This window comes from Lepidochelys olivacea (assembly GCF_965140295.1).
Source record: "Lepidochelys olivacea isolate rLepOli2 genome assembly, chromosome: 2".
Classification (NCBI taxonomy): Eukaryota; Metazoa; Chordata; order Testudines; family Cheloniidae; genus Lepidochelys; species Lepidochelys olivacea.
Window position 1 is genome coordinate 237,768,146 of NC_140412.1, and position 25,375 is coordinate 237,793,520.

Consider the following 25,375-nt stretch of genomic DNA (forward strand, 5'->3'; position numbering starts at 1 on the left):
TTCATCATTTGCATCTGGACTTTCCAATACTTGTTGTTTTCTTTAAAGGTGTAGAATTTTTGTAAAGAAAGCATGGTCTGTATTTGGGTGCTAGATGGGCTCTCTTAAAACTTGTCCACTTTTTACTCTTTTAACAAAGTTTTGTATTTGCATATTTAAAAACAACTGTAATGTAAAGAATAGGAACCTCAAAATCAAACATGAAATATGTCAGTTGATATAGGATTTTTTCTTTAGACATCACAAAATGCTGTGCATATGATAAGTTATTGTATCTTTAAATAATATCTGAGAGTTATAGAGATAAAGGGTGGACAGTCTTAATCCATTTACTTTAAAGACAGTTGCATTTAATTGATTTCTTAAGTTTAGAGCACATCATGGCTTAGTTTAATGCGAGGAGAATATCTCCTATTTCAGGACAATGATCACTGCAAAAGAACTGTTTGACAGTATATGGACTTCATTTTGTACTCCAGCAATCTGATACTTTAACTAATGTAAAATATACACAATATTCACCACTTCAGCAATATACCACATATAAAAAATAGTTGGAACTTCAGTCAGGATCAGTGACTAAGCCCGCTATTCATCTGATTTCTCTTCCTTAAAGGATGTTAACATTTCCTCACCCCATTTTACTGAAGTTAATTGAATTTCATAGAAATGTAGGGATGGAAGGCACCTCGAGAGGTCATCTAGTCCAGTCTTCCATGCTGAAGAAGTGGTGAGACTACCAAGACCATCCCTGACATGTGTTCGTCTAACATAGTCTTAAAAAAAACATCTGGTGATGTGGATTCCATAACCTGCCTTGGTAACCTATTCCAGTGTTTAACTATGCTTATAGTTAGTAAGTTTTTCCTAATACACATCCTGAATCTGCCTTGTGCAGCCCAAGAGGATATAAAGAACAATGGATCACTGTCCTCTTTATAGCAGGCTTTAACATAATTGAAGATTGTTATCGGGTTCCCGTCAGTCTTTTTTCCCTTCAAGACTAAACGTGCCTAATTCTTTCAACCTTTCCTCATAGGTCATGTTTGAGGAATTTGAAACTCCTCAGAAGACTATATAATAGCTTTAAACAAAATCAGTATTTAGCACCATTGCTAAAGGAATGAAACAAGGTAAGAACAACATATCTCCTTAAAGAGAGAAATATGCTATATAGTTAGAAATATGTTATGTTTGATTGTAAGGCTGTTATTTTTCCATCACAATTGTTTACATACGACTTAGGTTTTAGTTTAACAACAATAATCCATTATAATGTCTTTTTGCTAGTGTATATACCTGGCTATCCAGCTTTAGCTTAAAAATGGTATCACTCAACTGGATCAAAAATTTGAGGCCTGATTTTTATATAATATTCTATAAGCCGAAACATGTATCGCTTTGTGATTGTCAAGCTTCCAGGCTTCGTGGGAGTGCATTTCCAGGCTTCATGGAGGCAGGGGTGGCAATTTTTCTGAGAATTTTGAAGAAAACAATTTTTAAAAGACACAAATAAAAACAGACTTTTACTTCTAGAGGGCCAGATTCTGATCACCTTCCTCAAGTTTGGGTAGCATCTTTATACCACTGTAGTCAATGGATCTATATGTGGAGTAAGATACTACTCAGCATGAGTTAGTATATCAGACTATGACCCCCAAATGAGCAATAGTTTGCGAAAAATCAACTTTAAAATTTGGAGAAAATAATCACTGGAAACTGTAACTGTAACTGTAAATCACCTAGGGGGATCTAAAACAGTAAGGTCCAGAGTCTGAGCTCAGTTACACGAGTATCAGTTTGGACTAACTCCATTGCAGTCAGTTAAGTTAATCTGGATCTGACCCCAGGAGTCTGAATATCATCAGTACTTAATATTTTTACTAAAAATCCAATGTGAACACTTAAAACAAATTTACTTTTCTGGGTAGATTTTTGAAATCTGCTCCCAGCAGCTCTCATTGAAAATATGACCACTAATGTAAGGACTAAAATGGGTAAGTTTTCTACAGAATACTTTCTACTTTCTGGTGGTGCTTACACTGAATTGGAATAAAGACAACATCAATATTTGCCAGTGCATTATGGAGCATGGACCAGTGGATGCTTCTGAAGGGAAGTGTTGAATTCTCATTCTTTCCTGTTTCCCTGGGCACGTCCACTTTTTAGCCAGCACCAACTACTTTTGCAGGAGTAATGGCCCTTTATTGCCTCCACCTGCCTCCTCCAGCATGAATGGAGTTACCACCTATTATGGTGCATGCTCACCACCCAAGCATCCCTTCACATCAGGGTGCAGTGTTGCTGGGAGCAATGTTACTGCACTGTTGCTGCTGGTGCATGCCTGGTGAAGACGCTCTATGCTGACAGGACGGCACTCGCCTGTCAGCATCATTATTCCACCTCTGTGAGAGGTATGGCAGCTATGTTGGCGGGAGAACATCTTCTGCTGACATAGCACTGGTGAGCAGCACTTGGGTCACTGTAACTTGCGTTGCTAAGGGGGGTGACCTTTTCAAACCCCTGAGTGACATAAATTAGATCAACTTAAACGATAGTGTAGACCTGCCCTCAGAAGCAACTAATTAACATTGATCTCAGGCAAGATAGTAGAGTTGCTGATATGGGACTTGATCAATAAAGAATTATAGGAAGGTAATATAATTAATGCCAATCAACATGGGTTTATGGGGGACAAAAATCCTGTCAGACTAACTTGATATCTTTTTTGATGAGACTACACATTTGGTTGATAAAGATAATGGTGTTGCTGTAATAGACTTCTGTAAGGTTTTTGACTTGGAACCACATGACATTTTGATTAAAAAACTAGAACGATATAAAATTAACACAGAACACATCAAACAGATTAAAAACTGGCTAACTGACTGGTCTCAAAATATAATTGTAAATGGGGACTCATCATTAAGCAGGTGTGTTTCTAGTGGCATCCTACAGGGGGTCAGTTTTTGGCCCTATGCAATTTAATATTTTCATCAATGCCCTGGAAGAAAACATAAAATCATCACTGATTAAAGTTTGCAGATGACACAAAAATTGGGGGAGTGGTAAATAATGATGTGGAGAGGTCATGGATAACAAGGATTCTGAATTGCTGGCAATCTGGGCACAAGCAAATATACATTTCAGTACAGCTAAATGTATATGTATACATATAAGAACGAAGTATATATGCCATACTTAGAGGATCGGGGACTTTATCCTGGGAAGCAGTGACTCTGAAAGAGATTTGGGGGAGGGGTGGGAGTGGATAATCATCTGAACATGAGCTCCCAATGACTAAACTATGGCAAAAAGGGCAGATGTGATCTATGGATACATAAATAGGAGAATCTTGAGTAGGAGTAGAGAGGCTATTTTACCTCTGTATTTGCCATTGGTGCAACCACTGCTGGAATTCTGCATCCAGTTCTGGTGTCCACAATTCAAGAAGGTTGTGGATAAATTGGAGAAGATTCAGAGAAGAGCTGTGAGAATGATTAAAGAATTGGAAAACATGACTTATAGTGCTAGACTTAGGGAGCTCAATCTATTGATCTTAATAAACAGAAGGTTAACGGGTGATATGATCACAGGTTAAAGGTACCTAAATGGGGAACAAATATTTGATAATGGATTTTCAATCCAGCAGAGAAAGCCATAACATGATCCAATGGCTGGAAGTTGAAGCTAGACAAATTCAGACTGGCAATAAATCATACATTTTTAACAGTGAGGGTAATTAACCAGTGGAACAATTAACTAAGGGTCGTGTTGGTAATTGGTAATTTTAAAGTCAAGATTGGATGTTTTTCTAAATTATATGCTTTAGAAATTATTTTGGGGAAGTTCTGTGGCCTGTGTTACACAAGAGGTCAGACTAGACAATCACAGTGGTCCCTTTTGGCCTCTGAATCTATTAATTACGGCACAGATGCCATAGATGTAACTAATTGGCTATTAACACCTTTCTATCCTATGATAGGGTTTCACTATGTCACATGACCTCTTTGTAATTTGTCACAACATGATTGGGTTGCTAACACTTTGGAGGACGGGATTAGAATTCAAAGTCATCTTGATAAATTGGGGAATTGGTCTGAAATCAACAAGATGAAAATTAAAAAAAGATAACTGCAAAGTATTACACTTGGGAAGAAAAAAATCAAATGCACAACTACAAAATGGGGAATAACTGGCTAGGCAGTAGTACCGCTGAAAAGGATCTGGGGGTTATAATGGCTCACTCACTGAATATGAGTCAACAGTATGATGCAGTTTTAAAAAGGCTAATATCAAAAAGGCTGAGATAATAGCAATCTGGTCACCATTTAGGAGTGTTAATCCTCCACAATTTACATAGAGTGCTCGAGATTAACTTTGTCTGGATCATAGAATATCAGGGTTGGAAGGGACCTCAGGAGGTCATCTAGTCCAACCCCCTGCTCAAAGCAGGGCCAATCCCCAATTTTCCCCCCCGATCCCTAAATGGCCCCCTCAAGGATTGAACTCACAACCCTGGGTTTAGCAGGCCAATGCTCAAACCACTGAGTGTGTGTGCTTGTGGGAAGTTCACCTTCTGTAAGAATTTTTTTAATTAGACATACATACTTTCATTTGAATTATGTGACATCTAAAAGTGTATTTTGCAGCTCAAGAAAAAATTTGAAAAAATGACTGCGACTGGGGATGAAATTGCCATAGTGGGGATAGGATGCAATTTTCCCGGAGGTAAGTTTTGGGTAAATACAAATTACAATACTGACAGAGTATCAAAGAGTGCTGTCATTCAATCATTTGTTTTACTATGTGTTAAGAGATCTATAGGAAGTTTGCGCTACTGTGTAATATGTAGTAATGTAATAGGGAAGGGACTGCATCATTAGCTCTTTCATTTATGGGTTCAAACTACAAAATAAGGATCTGGGATTAGATTTGGAACACTTCATATGTTTTAAAGTTCAGAGAAGACATTTAGGAGTTAATACAGTAAGAGTCACTGCTCCAGGAAGTAGTGTGACTGATTTTGTCACTGCTTATGACAAATAAAGGGCTTGATCCAAAGCCCACTGAAGTTATTAGGAATCTTCTGATTGACTGTATTTGGCTTTGATTAGGCCCAAAGCATTAAGCTCTGTGACTACACATTCCTCCTCTCTGTGCTTCTGGCTTGGCGGGACCCAATTTTTGCTAATTGCTTCTTCACATAGGACCACATGAGGCAGTTTTTCATTGCTTTGAGATTTAGAGCAAAGCTGACCCAAAATATTATTTAAGATCAGCTTGTAAAAATCATGAAGTATTTAACATGACTGTCAACAGTTCACATAAGAGAGCCAAGGTGGGTGAGGTAATATCTTTTATTGGACCAACTTTTGTTGGTGAGAGATTCAAGTTTTCGAGTTCGAAGCTGTTCTTCGGGTGTGTCACAGCTAAATACAAGGAGAAACCAATTGTTTAGGATAAGTAGACATATTTCAAGGGACCATTCAAGGTGCAGTGAGCAGTTAAACACCTCTCTAGTCATAGGGCTTGTATTTAGCTATGGCACTCTGAGTACTGTGTCCAGTTTTGGGCCCCACACTTCAAGAAGGATGTGGATAAACTGGAGAGAGTCCAGCGAAGGGCAACAAAAATGATTAGGGGACTGGAACACATGAGTTATGAGGAGAGGCTGAGGGAGCTGGGATTGTTTAGCCTGCAGAAGAGAAGAATGAGGGGGAATTTGATAGCTGCTTTCAACTACCTGAAAGGGGGTTCCAAAGCGGATGGCTCTAGACTGTTCTCAATGGTAGCAGATGACAGAACGAGGAGTAATGGTCTCAAGTTGCAGTGGGGGAGGTTTAGATTGGATATTAGGAAAAACTTTTTCACTAAGAGAGTGGTGAAACACTGGAATGCGTTACCTAGGGAGGTGGTAGAATCTCCTTCCTTAGAAGTTTTTAAGGTCAGGCTTGACAAAGCCCTGGCTGGGATGATTTAACTGGGAATTGGTCCTGCTTCGAGCAGGGGGTTGGACTAGATGACCTTCTGGGGTCCCTTCCAACCCTGATATTCTATGATTCTATGATTATGTCTACACTGCAATGTAACATACCCTGGGTTTGTTAACCTAGAGTCTGAGCCTTTACACTCATTTGTAACCCCAGGTTAGGAATTATTGAACCCTTGGTCCCAATCTGGGGCTCCAGCATCTACACTGCATTATGCAGGCTTGAGTCCAACCACTCATATCCCAGATTTCCTAGCAACCTCCCAAAATGTGGCCATTCTAGCTTTTGTTCATAGTGCAGTGAGGGAAAACTTGACTGTCCACCAAACTTGACTGTCCAAAGGACAAGACAGTCAGCTTGTGGGACTGTGAAATACTTTTGGTGGACTCACAGAGCACAAGTCCAGTCGAGCTATGTCTATACTGCAAAGCAATAGGGCTTGAACCTTAGGTCCCAGCTTCACGCAGGCTCAGACCGCCCACTCCCAGGGAATCCCAGGACCCTGGGTCAGCAAAATTTACATGTAGATGGAAGGGGGAGTTAGGCTTGAGCCTAAGTTCAAACCTGGGCTTACATTGCAGTGTACACATACCTTCTGAGTTCATGTCCCAGACCTGAAGAAGTGCTCTGTGAAAGCTTGTCTCTCACCAACAGAAGTTGGTCCAATAAAATACATTATCTCACCCACTTTGTCTTTTAATATCCTGGGATGAACTCAGCTGCAACAACACTGCATACAACAGTTCACATGGACTAATAGGTGGGTTCATTTCTAGGCTACAGGCCATATTGAGACCTGGGGTAAGCGTGTGTTGGTGATCTCTTGGTGTTCAAGGATGATTTTCTTCCAATAAAATGATAGCCAGTTATTACTGGTGCATCTACAGGTGACTAATGAGACCTATCCAGGATCCACAGACCTTGCCATAGTTGGGGCAGACATTTCCCAATGGAAGGGGTGGATCTGGATTGTTAAATTGGGCTGCAGAACATTCCTTCCTCGTTCCTGTTTCTCTGTTTCCAGTTGTCTCTGTTGGATCTCAAAATACTGGCATCCTTGCCACAAAGTCCTTTGGCATTTTGGTGAATCAAGGGCTTGGGTTTCCCATGAGTTTATGTCAATATTGCACTTCTTCATGTTGGCTTTGAGGGTGTCGTCTAAGTGCTTTTTTTTGCCTGCTCCTTGATCATTGACCCTGGCTCAGTTGTGAGAACATAATCTGCTTCGGGAGTCGACTTTCTAGCATTCAGAGAACATGACCAGCAAGTTCAACCCCATTAAGATCCATTCTTTACCCTAGGTCTACATTTTGCCCCAAGTCGCTAAATGAAAAGAATGTGGTGGTGTCATTCTGTTGCTGTTATAGGAACAGAAATACTTCTGAAAACCTGAGATCTGTGTGGACTATTAGACAAGGTCATGCAGCAATCAAGAAGTATGTGTCAGCCTTCAGATAACGTGGCTGTTTTAGTGCATATTATCAGGGCTTGACATTATTCTCTCTCATATACAAACTCTTTTGGTAACTTGAGATGTGGCAGAACTTTATGGACTACACCAGATTTACAAGCATGCATATATTTTAAAAACAGGATTTTCTTTTTAAAACACCAGTTATCTTTTTGGTGGTATTATTATTATTATATTATTATTATTTATTATTACGCATAGATCCTTCCTCGAGTAGCTCTGGGTTGTATTTCCCATATGGCACATGCAACCTCGTCATTCTCCCTTCAAAGGGCAAGCATTGGTGCATACCGTTATGGGACCCTGAATTATAACCACAGACACAACAATTAGATACTGGATAAACAAACATACATAACCCATGCCAAAGAATCAGGCTTAAAAATCTGGTTTTGGGAAACAAAAAGCACTGGGCCAAATTTTACCATGATTGAGGTTGCACATTGGTGTAAATCGGGGAAAAAATGTGTCCATTTTATTATAGAGTTATGCAAATAAAAAGCATGTTAAAAATGACAACTCCAGGTAGATAGCTTTTCCTTCTCCTCCACCACCATCAGATTTTTTTCCAGTATCTTGTCTTTCACATTCACATATCATCCTGTTGCCTGATCCATCTGCCACTGGAGTCCCATTGACTTCAGTGGGAGCTGAATAGGGTCTTTGATGAGTAGGAAGCTTTCTTTCCAACCTCTCCAAGATACAACTCCAATACATTAATGCTTTCCCCCAAAATTGAACAAACGTTCTGAAAATTAATATTTATTATTTTATTATTTGTATTGTGGTAGCACCTAGAGGTCCAAGCTCTATTGGAGCCCCTTTGCACTATCACCATACATGCATATAGTGACTTGAGGGTCCCTTCCCCAAAGAGTTTACAATCTAAGGACTTGTCTACAGAGCAAGTTACTGTGCAGCTGCACTCCAGAAGTTTTACTGCATTCTAGCAGTGTCCACATCAGACATTACCACATGGCAAACTGGTGTGCTGTCGATTCATATTCTGGCTTGCATTGCAGTAACTTGCCATATAGACAAGCCCTAAGTAAATAGTTTGTATCTCTATTTCCTCTTTTGATTTTATATACATATTAGGGCTGTCAAGCGATTAAAAATTAATCACAATTAATCGCACAATTAAATAAATTAATCATGATTAATTGCATGATTAATCACGCTGTTAAACAATAATAGAATACCATTTATTTAAATTTTCTTGATGTTTTCTAAATTTTCAAATATATTAATTTCAATTGTAGCACAGAATACAAAGTCTACAGTGCTCACTTTATATTTATTTTTATTACAAATATTTGCACTGTAAAAAACAAAAGAAATAGTATTTTTCAATTCCCCCATTACAAGTACTATAGTGCAATCATTTTATCATGAAAATGCAACTTACAAATGTAGAATTATGTACAAAAATAACTGCATTTAAAACCAAAACAATGTAAAACTTTAGAGCCTACAAATGCACTCAGTCCTACTTCTTGTTCAGCCTATTGCTCAGACAAACAAGTATATTCACATTTATGGGAGATAATGCTGCCTGCTTCTTGTTTACAATGGCACCAAAAAGTCAGAACAGGCATTTGCATGGCACTGTTGTAGCCGGCATCGCAAGATATTTGCGTTCAAAATGCGCTAAAGATTCATATGTCCCTTCATGCTTCAACCACCATTCCAGAAGACATGTGTACATGCTGATAACAGGTTCTGCTCGATTACAATCCAAAGCAGTACAGACCAACAAAAGTTCATGTTCATCATCTGAGTCAGATGGCACCAGCAGATGGTTGATTTTCTTTTTTGGTGGTTCGGGTTCTGTAGTTTCTGCATCAGAGTGTTGGTCTTTTTAGATTTCTGAATGCATGCACCACATCTTGTCCCTCTCAGATTCTGGAAGGCACTTCAGATTCTTAAACCTTGGTTCAAGTGCTGTATCTTTAGAAATTTCACATTGGTAACTTCTTTGTGTTTTGTCAACTCTGCAGTGAAAGTGTTCTTAAAACAAACAACATATGTTGGGTCATCATCCAAGACTGCTATAACAAGAAATATATGGCAAAATGTGGGTAAAACAGAGCAGGAGACATACAATTCTCCCCCAAGGGGTTTAGTCACAAATTTAATTAATGCATTTTTTTAACGAGCATCATCAGCATGGAAATATGTCCTCTGGAAGCATGAAGGGGCATACAAATGTTTAGCATATCTGGCACATAAATACTTTGCAATGCTGTCTTCAAAAATGCCATGCAAACACCTGTTCTCACTTTCAGGTTACATTGTAAATAAGAAGTGGGCAGCATTTATCTCCCATAAATGTAAACAAACTTGTTTCTCTTAGCGATTGGCTGAACAAGAAGTAAGACTGAGTGGACTTGTAGGCTTTAAAGTTTTACATTGTTTTGTTTTTGAGTGAAGTTTTGTAATAAAAAAATCTACATTTGTAAGTTGCACTTTCATGATAAAGAGATTGCACTACAATACTTGTATGAGGTGAATTGAAAAATACTATTTCTTTTATCATTTTTACAGTGCAAACATTTGTAATAAAAATAATATAAAGTGAGCACTGTACACTTTGTATTCTGTGCTACAATTGAAATTAATATATTTGAAAATGTAGAAAAAATCCAAAAATATTTAATAAATTTCAGTTGGTATTCTATTGTTTAAGAGTGTGATTAAAGCTGCGATTAATCGCGATTAATTTTTTTGAGTTAATCGCATGAGTTAACTGCGATTAATCGACAGCCCTCAAATATATATATATATATAAACACACACATACACCCCCACACCAATTCCTGTTTCCTTATATAATTACATCCAAACAAACTATGTAAAAGACAATTAAAGTTGCAATGTCAAGCACCCAGCTGTCAGGAAATAAGGTTGCCTGTGCAGCCTTAATTTGGACCCTTTGTGTGTATGCATTACAATATGGTCTTTAATTACATGATCACATACTATTTTCCCCAGAGCACCCTGCCTCATTCAGTGCACAAGACGAACAAACTCACTGAATGGGTAGCTTTCTAATATTTTTATTGTCCTTGTCATTCAATGTATGACCTTCTGCATTACTTACTGCACACCATCCAAACCTGCCTTGAATGTAGAATTATTATTTTCGTCCTGGGCTTTTCTGTGATGCTCTCATAGTATCTTAGTTCTTTACAAACATGAATGAGTCATGGGAGGACATATTATTATCCCCATTATATTCATGGAGAAATGAGGCACAGAAATTAAAGCCAGAAATGTCAAAAGTCTCAGCTAATATTGGGACACAAAATTACCCAATTTGAGACACACTGATTTTTCAGAGTACTTAGCATTTGATAATACTTTCTACGTTCAGAGCACAGCTCCCATTGACTTCAGCTGCAGATAAGAATGCTCAGCCCTTCTGCAAATTGGATCCTAGTTACCTCAAGTTGGGTTCCCAGAAAATGAGTAAAACACAGTGTCCACATGTGAAAATGTTGGTTATTGTGATTTACCCAGCATCTCATAGGAACTCTGTGGCAGAGGAAGGGATAGAATCCAGTTCTCCAGGGTGGCATTTAACTGAGACCATCCTTCCTTTTCTTTTAATCTCCCGCTTTATTCATCACGCAAATTCCAACTTCTGCAACAAATGAGAGAGGGGGTCATTCACAGCCTCATTCACTTCACTACACAACCTTGATTCATTCACAGAGCTCAATATGTCAAAGGGTGGCTGGCCCTTTAAATATACCAAGTCCAGCTTCCATGTGCTGGAACGGGTGTTCCCAGTTTCTTGAGTCCCCTGGCAGGCAGTGGGAACCTGCTAGGGAAAAATAGCCTCTAGAGAGAAAGCTATGGGAGGCAGTGCTCAGTTAAAAGAGCAAGAAAGAATCCTGTAAGAGGCCTTGAAGCTGGAGGGACTGAGAGAGGCAAAGGGGAAAATCCCTTGGGAACTGTTGTAACAGACCCCGGTTGTCGGCGGGCAGGATCAAACCAGGGACTTCTGGAGCTTAGTGCATGAGCCTCTATCGCATGAGCTAAAAGCCAACTACCTCTTAGCTAAGGCTGTAGAGTGGACTCATTTTATCTCTCTGTCTAAGTGGTCCTGGTGCCACTAGATGGACAGAACACCACACCCAGAAGGTGTGTGGGTTACACTGTCACTTGGGATAGGCTGAGGAACTGGCTTTTGTGTTTTGCCTATGTTTGGAAGGTAAAACTGTGCCTGGAAAGAGACTCTGCATGTGGCAGTGTGTCCTTCCTGGGCTGGGGACAAGCTACTATGTTACAATGTCCTGTGCACTGAATGAGGCAGGGGTACTATGGAAAAAATAGTATATGACCATGTAATTAAAGACCATATGGTAATACATACACACAAGGGAGATACATTAAGGTTGCATAGGGAACCTTAATTCTGACATTTCCTAATATTTTGAGTGCTTGACTTTACAACCTTAATGTTCTTTTAATGAAGATAGGAATTTACATTTTAAAAAACACAAGTTTTTTTTAAAAAACACTTCCAAATTAAAAAAACAAACATTTCATCAGATGGAACCATCCTGACTCCCACGTGGATTATCATCAGGGCAGGGATCTTAAGTTCCACAGCACAGTCCTCCATCAGTTGAGTTAATGAAGTACCTGAGAGCACTAATCTTCTAGGTGGACCTGCCACTACAGGAGAATGAGACATACACACTTTGCCAGTGGGTTTCACAGCTATTTGCTAGACAGCAAAGTAATGTTGGGACTCAGGAGTAATAGGTTCAAATTCAGCTTCCGTACGGGAGCATTCTCTAGTGATTATGGACCTTTCTCCACCACCCTCCCCCAGCCAGTCTCTCCCTGTCCTGTCCTACTCCTATACCCCTAGTTTGTCATCTGTCTCCTCCCCTTTTGTTATCCCCCTGGCTCCTGCATGTCACCCGTCTGCTCAACTCCTGCTGTTTTGTCCCTCCTACTTCTATCCTCCCTCATTTTCTGTCCCCTCCACTCACAGCTCCAGCTGCTAAACCCCTTGCTTCCCTGCCCTGCATCTCTTCTTCTCCCCACCCACTTCCCTTCCCTTATCCCTCTGCACGCAAGTCAGGCTCTTTTTGTTTCTCTTTCTCCTTGCTGACTGGGCACCAGAAGTGGGAGAATTGGGCACACAGGAAAGACAGTCTCCTTAGAGGTCTGCAGCAGCCATAAGCAGCAATTGTAGGAAAAGTCCTGCTCATCCTTGCATCTTGGGGAAGGAGCATGCTCAGTCACCAATGCTAACAAACCCTTACTGAGCATGTGCAAACTGAGATTTTTCAAAAGCTTATAACTTGGCCAAGTTTGGGCAAATTTTCACAGGGATGGGAAAAAGCACATCTCTGAATCAAGAGAAACCCCGGCGCTGAGTTTCAAGTCCTTTCTCCAAAGCATTGAGGTCAGGTGTGAGAGCTTCTCATGGAAACGGCTGTAAGAGTTATTATTATTATTATGTATTTATTATTTGTAATACCATAGCACCTAGGAGCCCTAGTCTTGGACCACGACCCCATTGTGGAAGGTGCTACACAAACACAGCACAAAAAGGCAGTCCCTGCCCCAAGGAGGTTACAAACTAAGTATAAGACAACAGATGAATACAGTCTGACAGACAGACAGATGGGAAATAGAAGGAAACAGACAGACAATATTGGTCAGGATGTTTGACTGTGGGCTCAGCACACCAGTAGCCTGATGGACAAAACAGCATGGGCAAAGTTATAAGTAACTGATCATGGTCTTCTAGTGGGACCATCGTGTATAAACAAGATGGCAGATGTGACTATCTCTGATGCCCTTAATGGTTTGGAAAAACATCCCTACGTCTCTCAAAATGGAGAAAAAATGAGGATTTTGTGTGTGTTGTTTTGTTTTTTTGTAAAACACGCAGAATTTGAGGAGACACAGAAGCACCATTCATCTGCAAATCTTTAATTTCCTTATAACTTGGGAATTTTCATTTGCTTATCATCAGTAACTTTATTTTTAAAGACAATGTAACATTTTACTTTTATTCTGTAGATCTATGAGGATTTCAATTTCAGTATGTGCTGTTAAAAAAACCCATTTAATCTGTTTTAAAAAAAATATTCATGCAACAGGTGAAGGAATTGACAATTTCTGGCAAGTATTGGTGGAGGGCAGAAACTGTACCAGAGAAATAACCCCAGAAAGATTCAATATCAGAGAATGGTATGATCCAGATGATAACAAACCAGGAAAAATATGCACGACACGAGCTGCTCTTATTGATGGGTAAGCCTGTTTCTGTGTTCCAAAACCACTAGCCAAATTTTCTTAAATTATATGTTAAAGCTTAATCCTGTTCCCACTGAAGTAAATAGCTTTGGCTTCAATGGAGCCATCACAATTTACACCATCTGAGAATCTGCCCCTTTTCTCATAAGCAGAGCTGGTCGAAACACAGAATTTCCATTCCACATGAAATTTCAACATTTCAAAATATCTGAAATTTCAAATTTTTTTGTTTCAGAAAAATCAAACTGTTTTCATTTGCTATTTTTTCTAAACAAAACAAGGCAGTTGGCTGCCCCTGATTCCGTGGGGCACCCTGGGAATACTCTGCCAGTATCAGTATCAGACTGTCTCTGGGAAACATTTTTGATTTTGACAAATCAACAAATTCCGATTAGAAAAGTATCATTGGCATTTTTTCCAACCAGCTCTACTGTAAAACCTAACAATGCTATCTATCTATCTATCTATCTATCTATCTATCTATCTAGTAGTGTATGCTGTATATATATCATATCATTTCCTGGTTTGTATGTCTTAGATTTAACACATTTGACAACAGGCTGTTCAGAATTAATGATCTGGAAGCTGAGCGCATGGATCCTCAACAAAAGTTACTCCTGGAATGCACGTACAGAGCACTGGAGGATGCAGGAGTCACAATGGAAAATATCAGTGGCACCAAAACAGGGGTTTTTGTTGGTAAGCTCGCAGTCTAATGACAAACTATTTCATACATTTAACATCTTGGAAAACAGTACACATTTCCATATACTATATAAAGTTATCTAACTTTATCTAATGATAGAAAATCTAAGGCTAACATACTAGGAACAATGCTTCATACTGTATGTTATAAACAGCTCACATTATCTAATTAGGTCATGGTATTGTTCATTGCTACATAAATGATACTCTAAGGCAGTGGTCTCCAAACTTTTTGGATCGCACACCCCCGGGCCAGCTCTAGGGAAGCAAAAAAAAGAGCTGCCGCCGGCATGCCGCCGAAGACGGAGCGGGGAGAGCCAAGCTGCCGCCGGCGTGCCGCCGAAGATGGAGTGGGGAGAGCCGAGCTGCTGCCGGTGTGCCACCAAAGAATCAAAGGTCCAGGAGCGCTGCCGCCACCGTGGTAGTGGCGCTTCTTCTGTGGCACTCCTCCTGCCGCGCACCCCCAGAAATGGTCTTACGTACCCCCTGGGGTGTGCGCACCCCACTTTGGAGGCCACTGCTCTAAGGCAGTGGTTTTCAAACTTCGGGTTGTGAGCCAGTACTGGGTTACGGAATGTAAGGCACTGGGTTGCGGCAGCTCTGGTCAGCACCACCGACCAGGCCATTAAAAGTCCCATCAGCGGTGCTGCCTGGTAAGGCAGGCTAGTCCCTACCTGTTCTAACACTGCGCTGCACCCAGGAAGTGCCCAGCAGCAGGTCCGGCTCCTAGGCGGGGGGGCCACAGGACTCCAAGCGCTGCCCCTACCCCGAGCATTGGCTCCGCACTCCCATTGGTCAGTTCCCGGCCAATGGGAGCTAGGAGAGCAGTGCCTGCGGGCGAGAACCGTGTGGAGCTGCTTGCGCGCCTCTGCTTAGGAGTCAGACCTGCTGCTGGTCGCTGTAAGGTAGGGAAGGTAGCCACCTGAGGTAAGGTGGGAAGCCTGCCTTAGCACCCCTGCTACGCTGCTGACCAGGAGCCGCTTGAGGTAAGCCCATGCCCCAATCCCCTGCCTCAGCCCTGAGCCCCTCCCACACCCCAAACCCCTCATCCCCAGCTCCGTTGGGTTGCGGGCATCAACAATTTTCTTCAACTGGGTCACCAGAAAAAAAGTTTGAAAACCACTGCTCTAAGGTTAAGTCTACACTAGAGAGCTTACAGCAGTGCAGTTGTACTGGTATCTGCACAGCTTAAGATCTCTAGTGTAGCCGCTTTAAGCCAATGAGAAAGAGCGCTCCTGTCGACATAATTAATCCACCCCCACGAGCGGTGGTTGCTATGTTGGTGGGAGAGCTTTGTGCCCACACCGGCACTTATATTGTTGTAACTTATGTCGCTCAGAGGCTGGAATATTCAGACCCCTGAGCGACATAAGTTTTGCTGACATAAGTGGTAGTGTAGACATAGCCTAAGTCTAAATCACAAACAGCACTGCCTGGCTAAGGAGTGGGGTGGACACTGTGCTCTCTGGACGGAAGTAGCACTGTGGATGCTTCCCTTGCATTCCTGATGACTCTGGGAGCCTTTGTACCTCCAGCTCCTGATGCTCCAGCTGGACCGGTCCAGCTCCTCCCTCCTCCCACTGCAGGGCTGCATGCCCACAGACTCAGTAACACGGCCCCTTTCCCCTCCCCTGCCTGCTCACAGGGAATCACAGAATATTAGGGTTGGAAGAGACCTCAGGAGGTTGTCTAGTCCAACCCCTTGCTGAAAGCAGGATTAACACCAATTAAATTATCCCAGCTAGGGCTTTGTCAAGCCAAGCCTTAAAAATCTTCAAGGACGGAGATTCCAGCACCTCCCTAGGCAACCCATTTCAGTCCAGGGAGACTATTGGGAGTGCAGCTCCTGCTCTTGCCTCACCAAACCCAATGTCTCATAAGCAAGCTAAGCCCTGCATGGCCACATGGGATGGTTCTTATACGGCCTCACTGCCCTGCCCAGCTGCATAGGGCTGTGTCAATATCGAGCACTAAGGCCTGGGCTACGCAAGAAAGTTGCGCTGGTTTCACTAAAGGTGTGATTTTAAACCCAGCCAGTTAACCAGAGCAAAAGGCTCCGTGGACTCTCTTATTTCCATTTAAACCAGGCTCATTTGGGTTTAGTTTAAGTATTTAGGAATCCGTTTAAGTTAAAACAAAATAGGGGTTTGTCCCAGTGTCACTGAATCAGTTTAGAATCACACCTTTAGTTAGACTAGGGCAACTTTCTCTTGCAGACACGCCCTTCATGTCATTTAACATCTTCAGACAGATTTCAAGTCTCAAATATATAGATCAGGAGTGAAATCCAATACAGCCAGGATTTCACCTTAGGTGCTGACATAAAACAGCATAGGATTAAATTAGGAGAGCAAAGAACACCACTAGGTTTAGATCTGATCACCTGTTTTAATCTCTTTTACTAACATGAAACAAGTTTGCTGTTTTTACAGGTCTTATGAATCGAGACTATGAGATCATCGCAAGCAGAGCAGTAACTGAAATAAATCATTACGATGGGACTGGGGCAGCAATGAGCATAGCTGCTAACAGGATTTCATACACTTTTAATCTGACTGGACCATCACTTGCCATTGATACTGCATGCTCATCATTTCTTTTTGCTTTGCATTACGCCTCACAAGCAGTTAAACAAGGTATTGGGACGAAAAGTAAATAAGCAAATAAATTAGGATTGCTACAGCAATTAAACTGCTAAGGTATATATGTGCAGTACTAGAATTTGACTAATATCACAGCTAGTAAGGACTAAAAGCATTTGCATTTCACCATTACCAAAATGAACAAAATGAAACCTTTGCACTCGCAGTTCCTGTGATAGGCAACAGCAATTGCCAATCACTCTCACTGATTATCAGCAACCATGAAAGATTTCAGTATGACGTTCTGCGGTGCAATCCAGACCAGTGAGGGGTTGTGTCACCTCCTGTCCTGTAATCTGGGATACCTCACAATGCTTTGCTGCTGCAGCTCCCAACCTGGGCCGCTCACAAACAGCAAAATAGCATGCAAGTCACACCGTGTGTGTCTGTATATAGCTACAGCTTGCCAGCACTCTCCAGTCACACTCTGGCTTCCACCAACTTTGTTTACCACATGCAGGAGAACTCCACCACACTCCCAGTCCTGGATTTCCCTCAAAAAAATGTTTGCTTTGCACTGCCCAGACCTCTCTTGATAGTCCAGATATATTAGGTCTGTTGCCCCTCTAAGGGGATCAATATACAGCAATTTGCCACCTTAAAAGGAGTTACTCAAACCATTCACAATACTGGATTTGTTTTGATTAAATAATAAAATAAGTATATTTAATTACAAAGAGAGAGATTTTAAATGAGTACAAGTATAAGGCATTAAAGTTAGAAGTAGTTACAAAAGAAATTGAGATAAAACACTTAACAAACTAGACTTGATTCAAGGTGAAGTCCCTTACCACATAATTCCAGTGATATTGCTGACCAAATTCTCAGACCATGGTCTGGCTCAAAGTTCAAAGTCTGTTTCTTTTGTCTTCGTAAGTGAAAGAGAGAGAGCGATGGTTAGGGAGGGATAACTTGAGATGTTTTTGCTTTGGGATGTTTATAGTTCAGTCACCCTTTGAAATGCATTTTCCTGAGGTTTACCCTTCTAGACAAAGTTCATTCTCGATGTGAGGAAGGAAACAAGGAGTCTCATTGTGAAAGACATTTCATGCTATTGTTTGATAAAATGAAGATTTCCTTCTCTGCCTAGGGTGACCAAACAGCAATTGTGAAAAATCGTTTCGGGGGTGGGGGGGTAACAGGAGCCTATATAAGAAAAAGACCCAAAAATCGGGACTGTCCCTATAAAAGCGGGACATCTGGTCACCCTGTCTCTGCCTCTTACTACTTACCTGTAAAGTGAGGTAAACACACATTCCTGTGTTTAAGATAGACCTACCTAATCTGGCCTATGTGTGCTTGGACATGTGTCACCACCAATATTCCTGGGGAATTCATAACTTTACGTGTAATGTTGCTACCTAAATTTCACCATGATATTATTGACCCATGAGTTATTAGTTTTCAAATGATACCTCCTATTTTGCACAAAGATTATTACAATAGTGTGTAGGGTGTGAATATAGGGGCGCATTTGGTCACAAAGAGCTTTCCATTTTTAGGAGCTTGCGAAATTGTTAGTGGCTGCCATTCCGCCCTATCACACTATCATGATACATGGAGGATTGGGTGGTTTTTTTACTTTTATTTTTTTAGACAAAGAGCATTTACTACCTCAGTGACTTCTAATAATATTCTGCTGTCTACTCAGGCCCATTCCAAACACTGAGAATGTTACCATCTGTTGGGTTTCAGGGCCTGAAAGTCTGAATTAGTCTATGAACTTTCAGTGGGTCAGTTCTGTTTTTATAGTCTCTCTGCAAATTCTTTCATTTTATCAGCAATGGGCAATGCTGTCAATTCAAGTATATTACTATAGTGTATTAATGTAAATCTGTAGAGATGCACAGAAGATGGAAAACAGACATTTATTTTACTACAGGAGATTGTGAAGCGGCTCTGTGTGGAGGAGTGAACTGCATTATAGATCCCCGCACCTTCATATCTCTGAGTAAAGCAAAAATGATCTCTCCCGAGGGGATGAGTAAGCCCTTTTCTAAAAAGGCAAATGGTTACGGAAGGGGAGAAGGCTGTGGTGTTCTTTTACTGAAGCCACTAAAAAAGGTAGGTTTATTTTCATAGAGCTTCCAAAAATGAGATTTCCAGGTAACCAGGACTGTGTAATTCCCATTCTAATATGTCCTCCTATAGGAGGACATATTCACAGCTTTAGATGCAACTCTTCGACTGTGAAGTTAATATCCAGGGGTAAAATATTTAGGCACTTATCCTAGTGTAAGAGAGAAGAGTACACTGAACAATAAAAGAAAATGTTCTGTCTGCTCTTGCTTTTGTGGTCTTCCTTACATTGTAAAAATTCCAAATGATCTCATACATTAATTCCTTCTTCTGAAACAGGCACTAGAAGACCACAACAGAATATGGGGAGTTATAAACATCAGTGCAGTAAATCAGAATGGCAGATCCGTGACTCCAATCACAAGACCATCTCAGACAGCACAGGAAAAGTTACTACGCAGCATTTATCTGACTCATGTTGACCCATCAGTTGTGCAGTATGTTGAAGCACATGGCACAGGAACTCCTGCTGGAGATCCTACAGAAGCAGAGAGCCTAGGTAGCATCATTGGTAATAACAGATCTCCTGAAATGCCTGTTCTAAAGATTGGTTCTGTTAAAGGGAATGTTGGCCATGCTGAATCAGCCGCCGGGGCAGCTGGGTTAATTAAAGTTCTTTTAATGATGCACCATGAAACGATTGTTCCATCTTTGCACTACAGAGAGGATATTAGTAGCATAAATACAGAAAAATTAAATCTATCAATTCCAACGACTGTAGAGAAATGGGAAGAGTCGAGAGAATTTGGAAGAGTAGCTGGTGTCAGCTGTTTTGGATTTGGGGGAACCAATGCCCATGTTGTTGTCAGACAGTTCAAGCAAACACAGGTTCTTCCCTCTTTTAAACGACCGATTGAATTATTTGTACTCTCTGCGGCTTCAAGCAAATCCCTCAACTTGACAATGGAAGACACAGCTGAGCAGTTAAACAAAAGCACCTCAGTAACTCTCCCAAATCTGGCCTATACATCTGCCTGTAGAAGAAGCCATGTAAATTACAAGTACAGACAAGCATTTGTTACAAACTCTCTTCGACATTTACAGCAACAAGTTGCATTAGCAGCTAAAACAGAAATAACTCCATCAAAGACGACTCCACAACTAGTTTTTGTGTTCTGTGCTAATGGAGTAAATTTCAAAGGGATCTGCAAGACATTATGGAGTTCAGAGGCAGTATTCAGAGACAAATGTAAAGAAATAGAAATGTTATTTCAGCAGTATGTACCCATCAGCCTCCTGGAATTAACAGAAAGTGAATGTGAGGATTTCTCAAGGCCAGAAATTGCCCAGCCGTTGCTTTTTACTCTCCAGGTTGCCTTAACTTCTCTTCTGAAACACTGGGGAATTAAGCCAGTGGCTGCTGTTGGCCATTCAGTTGGAGAAGTTGCTGCTGCCCATTGTGGAGGGTTTCTGTCCCTTGAAGATGCCGTCAAAGTAATTTATCACAGGAGTAGGTTACAGGCGAAGGTTACCGGAGGCAGAATGTTGGTAGTTGGTAACATCCCTGTTCAAGAAGTATCAGAAGCCCTCGGCCCGTATTCTGGGAAGGTGTGCATTGCAGCTTTTAACAGCCCTTCTTCCTGTACCTTGTCTGGAGATGCAGATGCTGTGAGTGCCCTTCAGAAAAAACTAGCTCAACTGTTCAGCAAGAGAGACATATTTCTTCATGTTTTACATGTCCCAACTGCGTACCACAGCCACATGATGGATCCAATAGTAAAGGAGATGATGGAGCATTTACAGCATTTGGAAAAACAGAAGCCGGAAATTGAAGTGATTTCAACACTGACTGGGAAGGCTGCTTCCGCAGATGATTTCACTACAGGCAAGTTCTGGGCCCGACATGCTCGAGATCCTGTTGCTTTCACACAGGCCATAGTGACTTCAGCTAGAGAAAAGGACAATGTTGTGTTTGTTGAAATAGGCCCTGAAAGAGCATTACAGAGGTATATAATGGAAACGCTAGGCAAACAAACTAGAGTTTTGTCCTCCTTGCAAACTGATAAAGAATATCAGACGCTTCTTACTCTTGCAGGGAATCTCTTTGAACTGGGATATAATCCTGACTGGCATCACTTTTGTGAAGGGTATCAAAGTATTCCAGCAGCGTTTCCCAGGTATCAGTTTGATCGTAAGAAGCTAATGGGCTATTTGGACATCCATCAACAAGCAAATCGAAGAGCTGTAAACTCAAATCATCCTTTGATTTACAGTTTGAACAACGACAACACCGAATTCAACTGCCCAGTGTCCCAGGCATTAGCACCCTATTTATATGAGCACAAGAACAATGGCGTTGCTTTAGTTCCAGGTGCATTTTTTGTAGAGCTCGCTTTGGCGTCTGTGATGAGTAGCTCGAGGCCGAAAGTGCCTTTAAGTACTTGTCAGATTAATATCAATTTTTTGGCACCATGTGTTTTAAACCAGAAGTCCCATGTTTTAAAGATAGAATTGGCATCACAAAAATCAGTGACAGATTTCAAAATACTGTCATCCTCAGCTGCAGTTTATGCATCAGGACAAATTGCAAAGAAGTCTGAACCTGCGGTGGAAGAAAACAGCATCTCCTTTCAAGACATCTTTCAGAGGTGTAAATCAGTAGTTACAGCAGATGAGGTTTATGAAACACTGTCTCAGGTTGGATTTCAATATGGTTCCATGTTCAGACAGTTAAGGGGTGTATTTTACTGTGAAGAGCTAAAAGAAGCTATAACCAGCATAAAGGTGAACAGAGAGACCAGAGAAGAGATATCTGACTATTGTATCCATCCAGTGCTGTTAGACTGTTTTCTACAGATGACAGCTGTCATGATGACAATAACTTTCCAAACCAGAGCAGGCTTTCCTTCTGGCATAGGCAGCCTTGTAGTTTTCAGACCTTTGGAGGAGGAAATGATGATATATTTGAAAACAAGCAAATCACTTAGGAACTACTTAGAGGTCTGTGGATGCTTTACAGATAAATGTGGCTCTGTTTTGGCAGAACTGAAACGTGTTGGGATCACTTTTATGAAGCCAACATCCCCAAGAGACAACGACTTGCTCTTTGAAAATAAGTGGAAAGAAATTTTCCCCCCTCAGACCATAGGAAGTTTAGGGGAAGCACCCAGAGTCATTGTGTTTGCTGACAAACTTGGAATAGCTCAGCAACTCAAAAAATACTTACACAATGAGTCAAGATATGTTATGTATGAAGATTGGGAGACGTTGCTGGAAGCGAAGAGTTCAGAAATGACTGCACAACATCAAATGAAAAGGGAGCTTGAAGACTACCAGGAAGTTTTGTTCATGTGGGGAATTCAGAAGTTAAATGACGAGTTCCCAAGCAAAGTGGTGGCACATTTAGCTAAATGTTGTGAGGCTTATCGCCAAATTATTGTGGCATTAAGAGAGAAAAAATCCAGTTGTTCAGTTAGAATAATCACGTACAGAACAACAGATAGAAATGTAGATCATCTTAACCCTGGATTTGCTTTGTGTGGCATGACGAGAACCTGCGTAATAGAAGTTTCAGGAATCACATTTCAGGTGATTGACATCAGCTCTTCGAGTACACTGGACATCTCAGCCTTAGCAGATGTTATTGTAAAATATAAAGGACAGGATTATCCAGAAATCTGGATCAATCAAGGAAGAATTTACACTTCAGAAATCAGACGCACACCATTTAAAGATGTGGATTACAGTCAACCTTCAAAGTCTCCTCAGAACTCAGAGACGTTCACTTTATACACTACAGATCCTTACCAAGTGAAAGATTTATCTGCGGAAATAGCCAATAATACTATTACTCAGCTTGAAAATCACAGTGTTGAAGTTCAAATGGATAAAATATGCATCCATTCAGAAGATTATTTTCCTGTTAGCGTTTCAAGCTGTAACTTTGGGAATACGTTGTATTGGAATTCATATACAAAAGACAAACACAAGCTTTTAGCTCTGGACTTCAGTGGCACAATAACTGCAATAGGCAGTGAAGTGAAAAAAGTTAAGGTGGGAGATCAAGTTGTTTCATGTTATCCTGTTGTTGCATCATCAAGAGTCAAGGTTCCAGGGACAGTTTGTTTCAACATCAAGAAGTTTCCATGCTTTAGAAATGTTCCTTGTGTGTCATACTTTATGGTAGCATGGGAAATTTTAAATCAAACATTACCAAAGGTGAAACACAGTGGGACTTTAGGTATTATTTCTACTGAACCAGAATCAGTTTTGTGCAAAGTGCTTACTCTGACAGCACAGGAAACAGGCTGGAGAACAGTACTTGCAACACCTACATCTGATCAGTGGCAACGTGTAAATCAGTGCAATGCCCTTGTTTATCTGCCTCCAATAGATGGAATGTCTAAGGAATTTCTAGTCCATCTTTCCCACCTCCGAGACCTTGTGATAGTACATGGTAATCAACAGTCTGAATGTTTTCGATACCTACTTGGAAGTGATCAAGAAAATATCCGTGTTCATGTACTGAAACTTATCAGTATCTTTCAGAAAGCATCTCTAAAACAATGCCTAAGGGCTGTCCATGGATGGATCAAATCAATGCAAATGAAACAATTTCAAAACCTATCATATTCTGTTTTTCAGCAGACTGAGAACTTTGAAAGTACAAACACTGCAGTGACCTCCTATTTCACTTGCAGATGTATCCCACTTGCTGTGCTAAAAGGGAATGGGAAGACCAACAGGATTTCAGACATACCAGTATATGAAGCACAGAAGAAAATGTTTAAGCAGAATGCAGTTTACATAGTGGCAGGGGGACTCACTGGGCTTGGATTTGAAACTGTGAAATTTATAGCCCAGAACGGAGGGGGCTGTATTGCGATACTTTCAAGGAGCAATCCAAGCAGTGAGAAGCAAGAAGAAATCAAGGCTTTGCAAAATCAGTATGAAGGAAGCAGAATAGTCAGTCTTCAGTGTAATGTTATTTCTCACTTACAGGTTGAGGAAGCTATCAGTTCAATTGACATAATCTTTCCAAAGAGTCCAATCAAAGGTGTATTCCACAGTGCTGTGGTTTTGCATGATGGACGTCTTGAAGCTCTGAACCTGTCTCACTTTGAGAAAGTGTTAAGTCCCAAAGTTGCAGGGGCAATAAATCTCCACCGGGCTACCATAGGGCAGGAACTTGACTATTTTGTGTGTTACTCCTCTGTTACTTCATTTATTGGAAATTCGTCACAAGCAAACTATGCTGCTGCTAATTCTTTCCTGGATGTTTTCTGCCACTACAGGAGGAATTGTGGACTTTCAGGACAATCCATTAATTGGGGTGCCTTGAATCTTGGATTATTGCTAAATCAAAATCACATTCAAAATATTTTGGAATTCAAAGGCATAGATATTCTGCAGATACATGAAATTTATGAATATCTTAAAAAAAGCTTAATTCTGAATAATCCTCAGCAAGCTGTAGTAAAATTAAATTTTGGAACTCTAAGCAATCACGTTCTTTCTCGAATAGCATCAGTCAAAAGTCGCTTCTATACACTAATTTCAGAAGAACTGGGCAGTAAGCTTGACCTATCTGAACAAAGTACATCTCAGAATATATCTCCCATCAATTCTGAAGATTATATCACCTCTCTGGTGAGTTATCTCAGTAATACAAACTTGAGTGATCTTACAATGAACAAATCACTTGCATCACTGGGCATGGACTCTATGTTAGCCATGACACTACAGAATCGTATCTTTCATGAGAGAAGGGTGGAAATCCCCCTTGTGAAACTACTTGATCCTTACACAACTATGTCGAGTTTAGTACTACTTTTAGAGGAAAGTTCTAAAGAAAGTGGGATACTTGATAAAACAACTCATGTAGCAGAAAATATCTATTATGGAAACTGATGATACAAACCCATTCATGTAGCAATTTGGTAATTCTGAAGCTACTTGGACCCTAGTGATATTTTGAAAAGAATCATCATAGATTTGAGGTCGAGTAAAGCTTTCAGTAATAATAAGTTAGCTCTTTTGGCCATTAAATCATCTTAGTTTTGATACTACATTAGCTGTGTTACTCTGTGTTTTATCGGATGTATCATACCTTGTGTATGTAGCACATATTTTTTGTAACTGTGTATTATCAAAAATAAAAGTAAATTAATGTATATATTTATTTTGCAGATTTGTATATGAGATAAAATATAAGGTAAATTGTATATTTTACAACCATTTTTGGTATTAATCAAGAA

At 40.6% G+C, this 25,375-nt stretch overlaps 1 protein-coding gene and 1 long non-coding RNA gene across 4 annotated transcripts in view; one reads left to right on the forward strand and one right to left on the reverse strand.

The window, feature by feature from the left end:
- LOC311516541 overlaps window positions 1-25,375 on the reverse strand; it is a 103,121-nt gene that overhangs the window by 50,252 nt on the left and 27,494 nt on the right. Inside the window, exons 3-4 of one of the 3 annotated variants that reach the window (XR_014710439.1) lie at window positions 3,384-3,488; window positions 1,211-1,474 (exon numbers count right to left, since the gene is read on the reverse strand). The exons of the other annotated variants lie outside the window; for them this stretch is intronic. This is a non-coding gene — a long non-coding RNA (uncharacterized lncRNA). Of the gene's footprint in view, window positions 1-1,210; window positions 1,475-3,383; window positions 3,489-25,375 lie in introns of those variants that run through there. 3 annotated transcript variants of the gene reach the window in all.
- Window positions 4,674-25,028, forward strand: LOC311515657 (phthioceranic/hydroxyphthioceranic acid synthase-like; the record flags this gene model as incomplete). The annotated part of the gene is made up of 6 exons (XM_084618889.1): window positions 4,674-4,731; window positions 13,596-13,749; window positions 14,291-14,451; window positions 16,890-17,093; window positions 18,982-19,163; window positions 19,458-25,028. The coding sequence occupies 6 exons, from the start codon at window positions 4,674-4,676 to the stop codon at window positions 25,026-25,028; spliced, it is 6,330 nt and encodes a 2,109-aa protein (XP_084475015.1).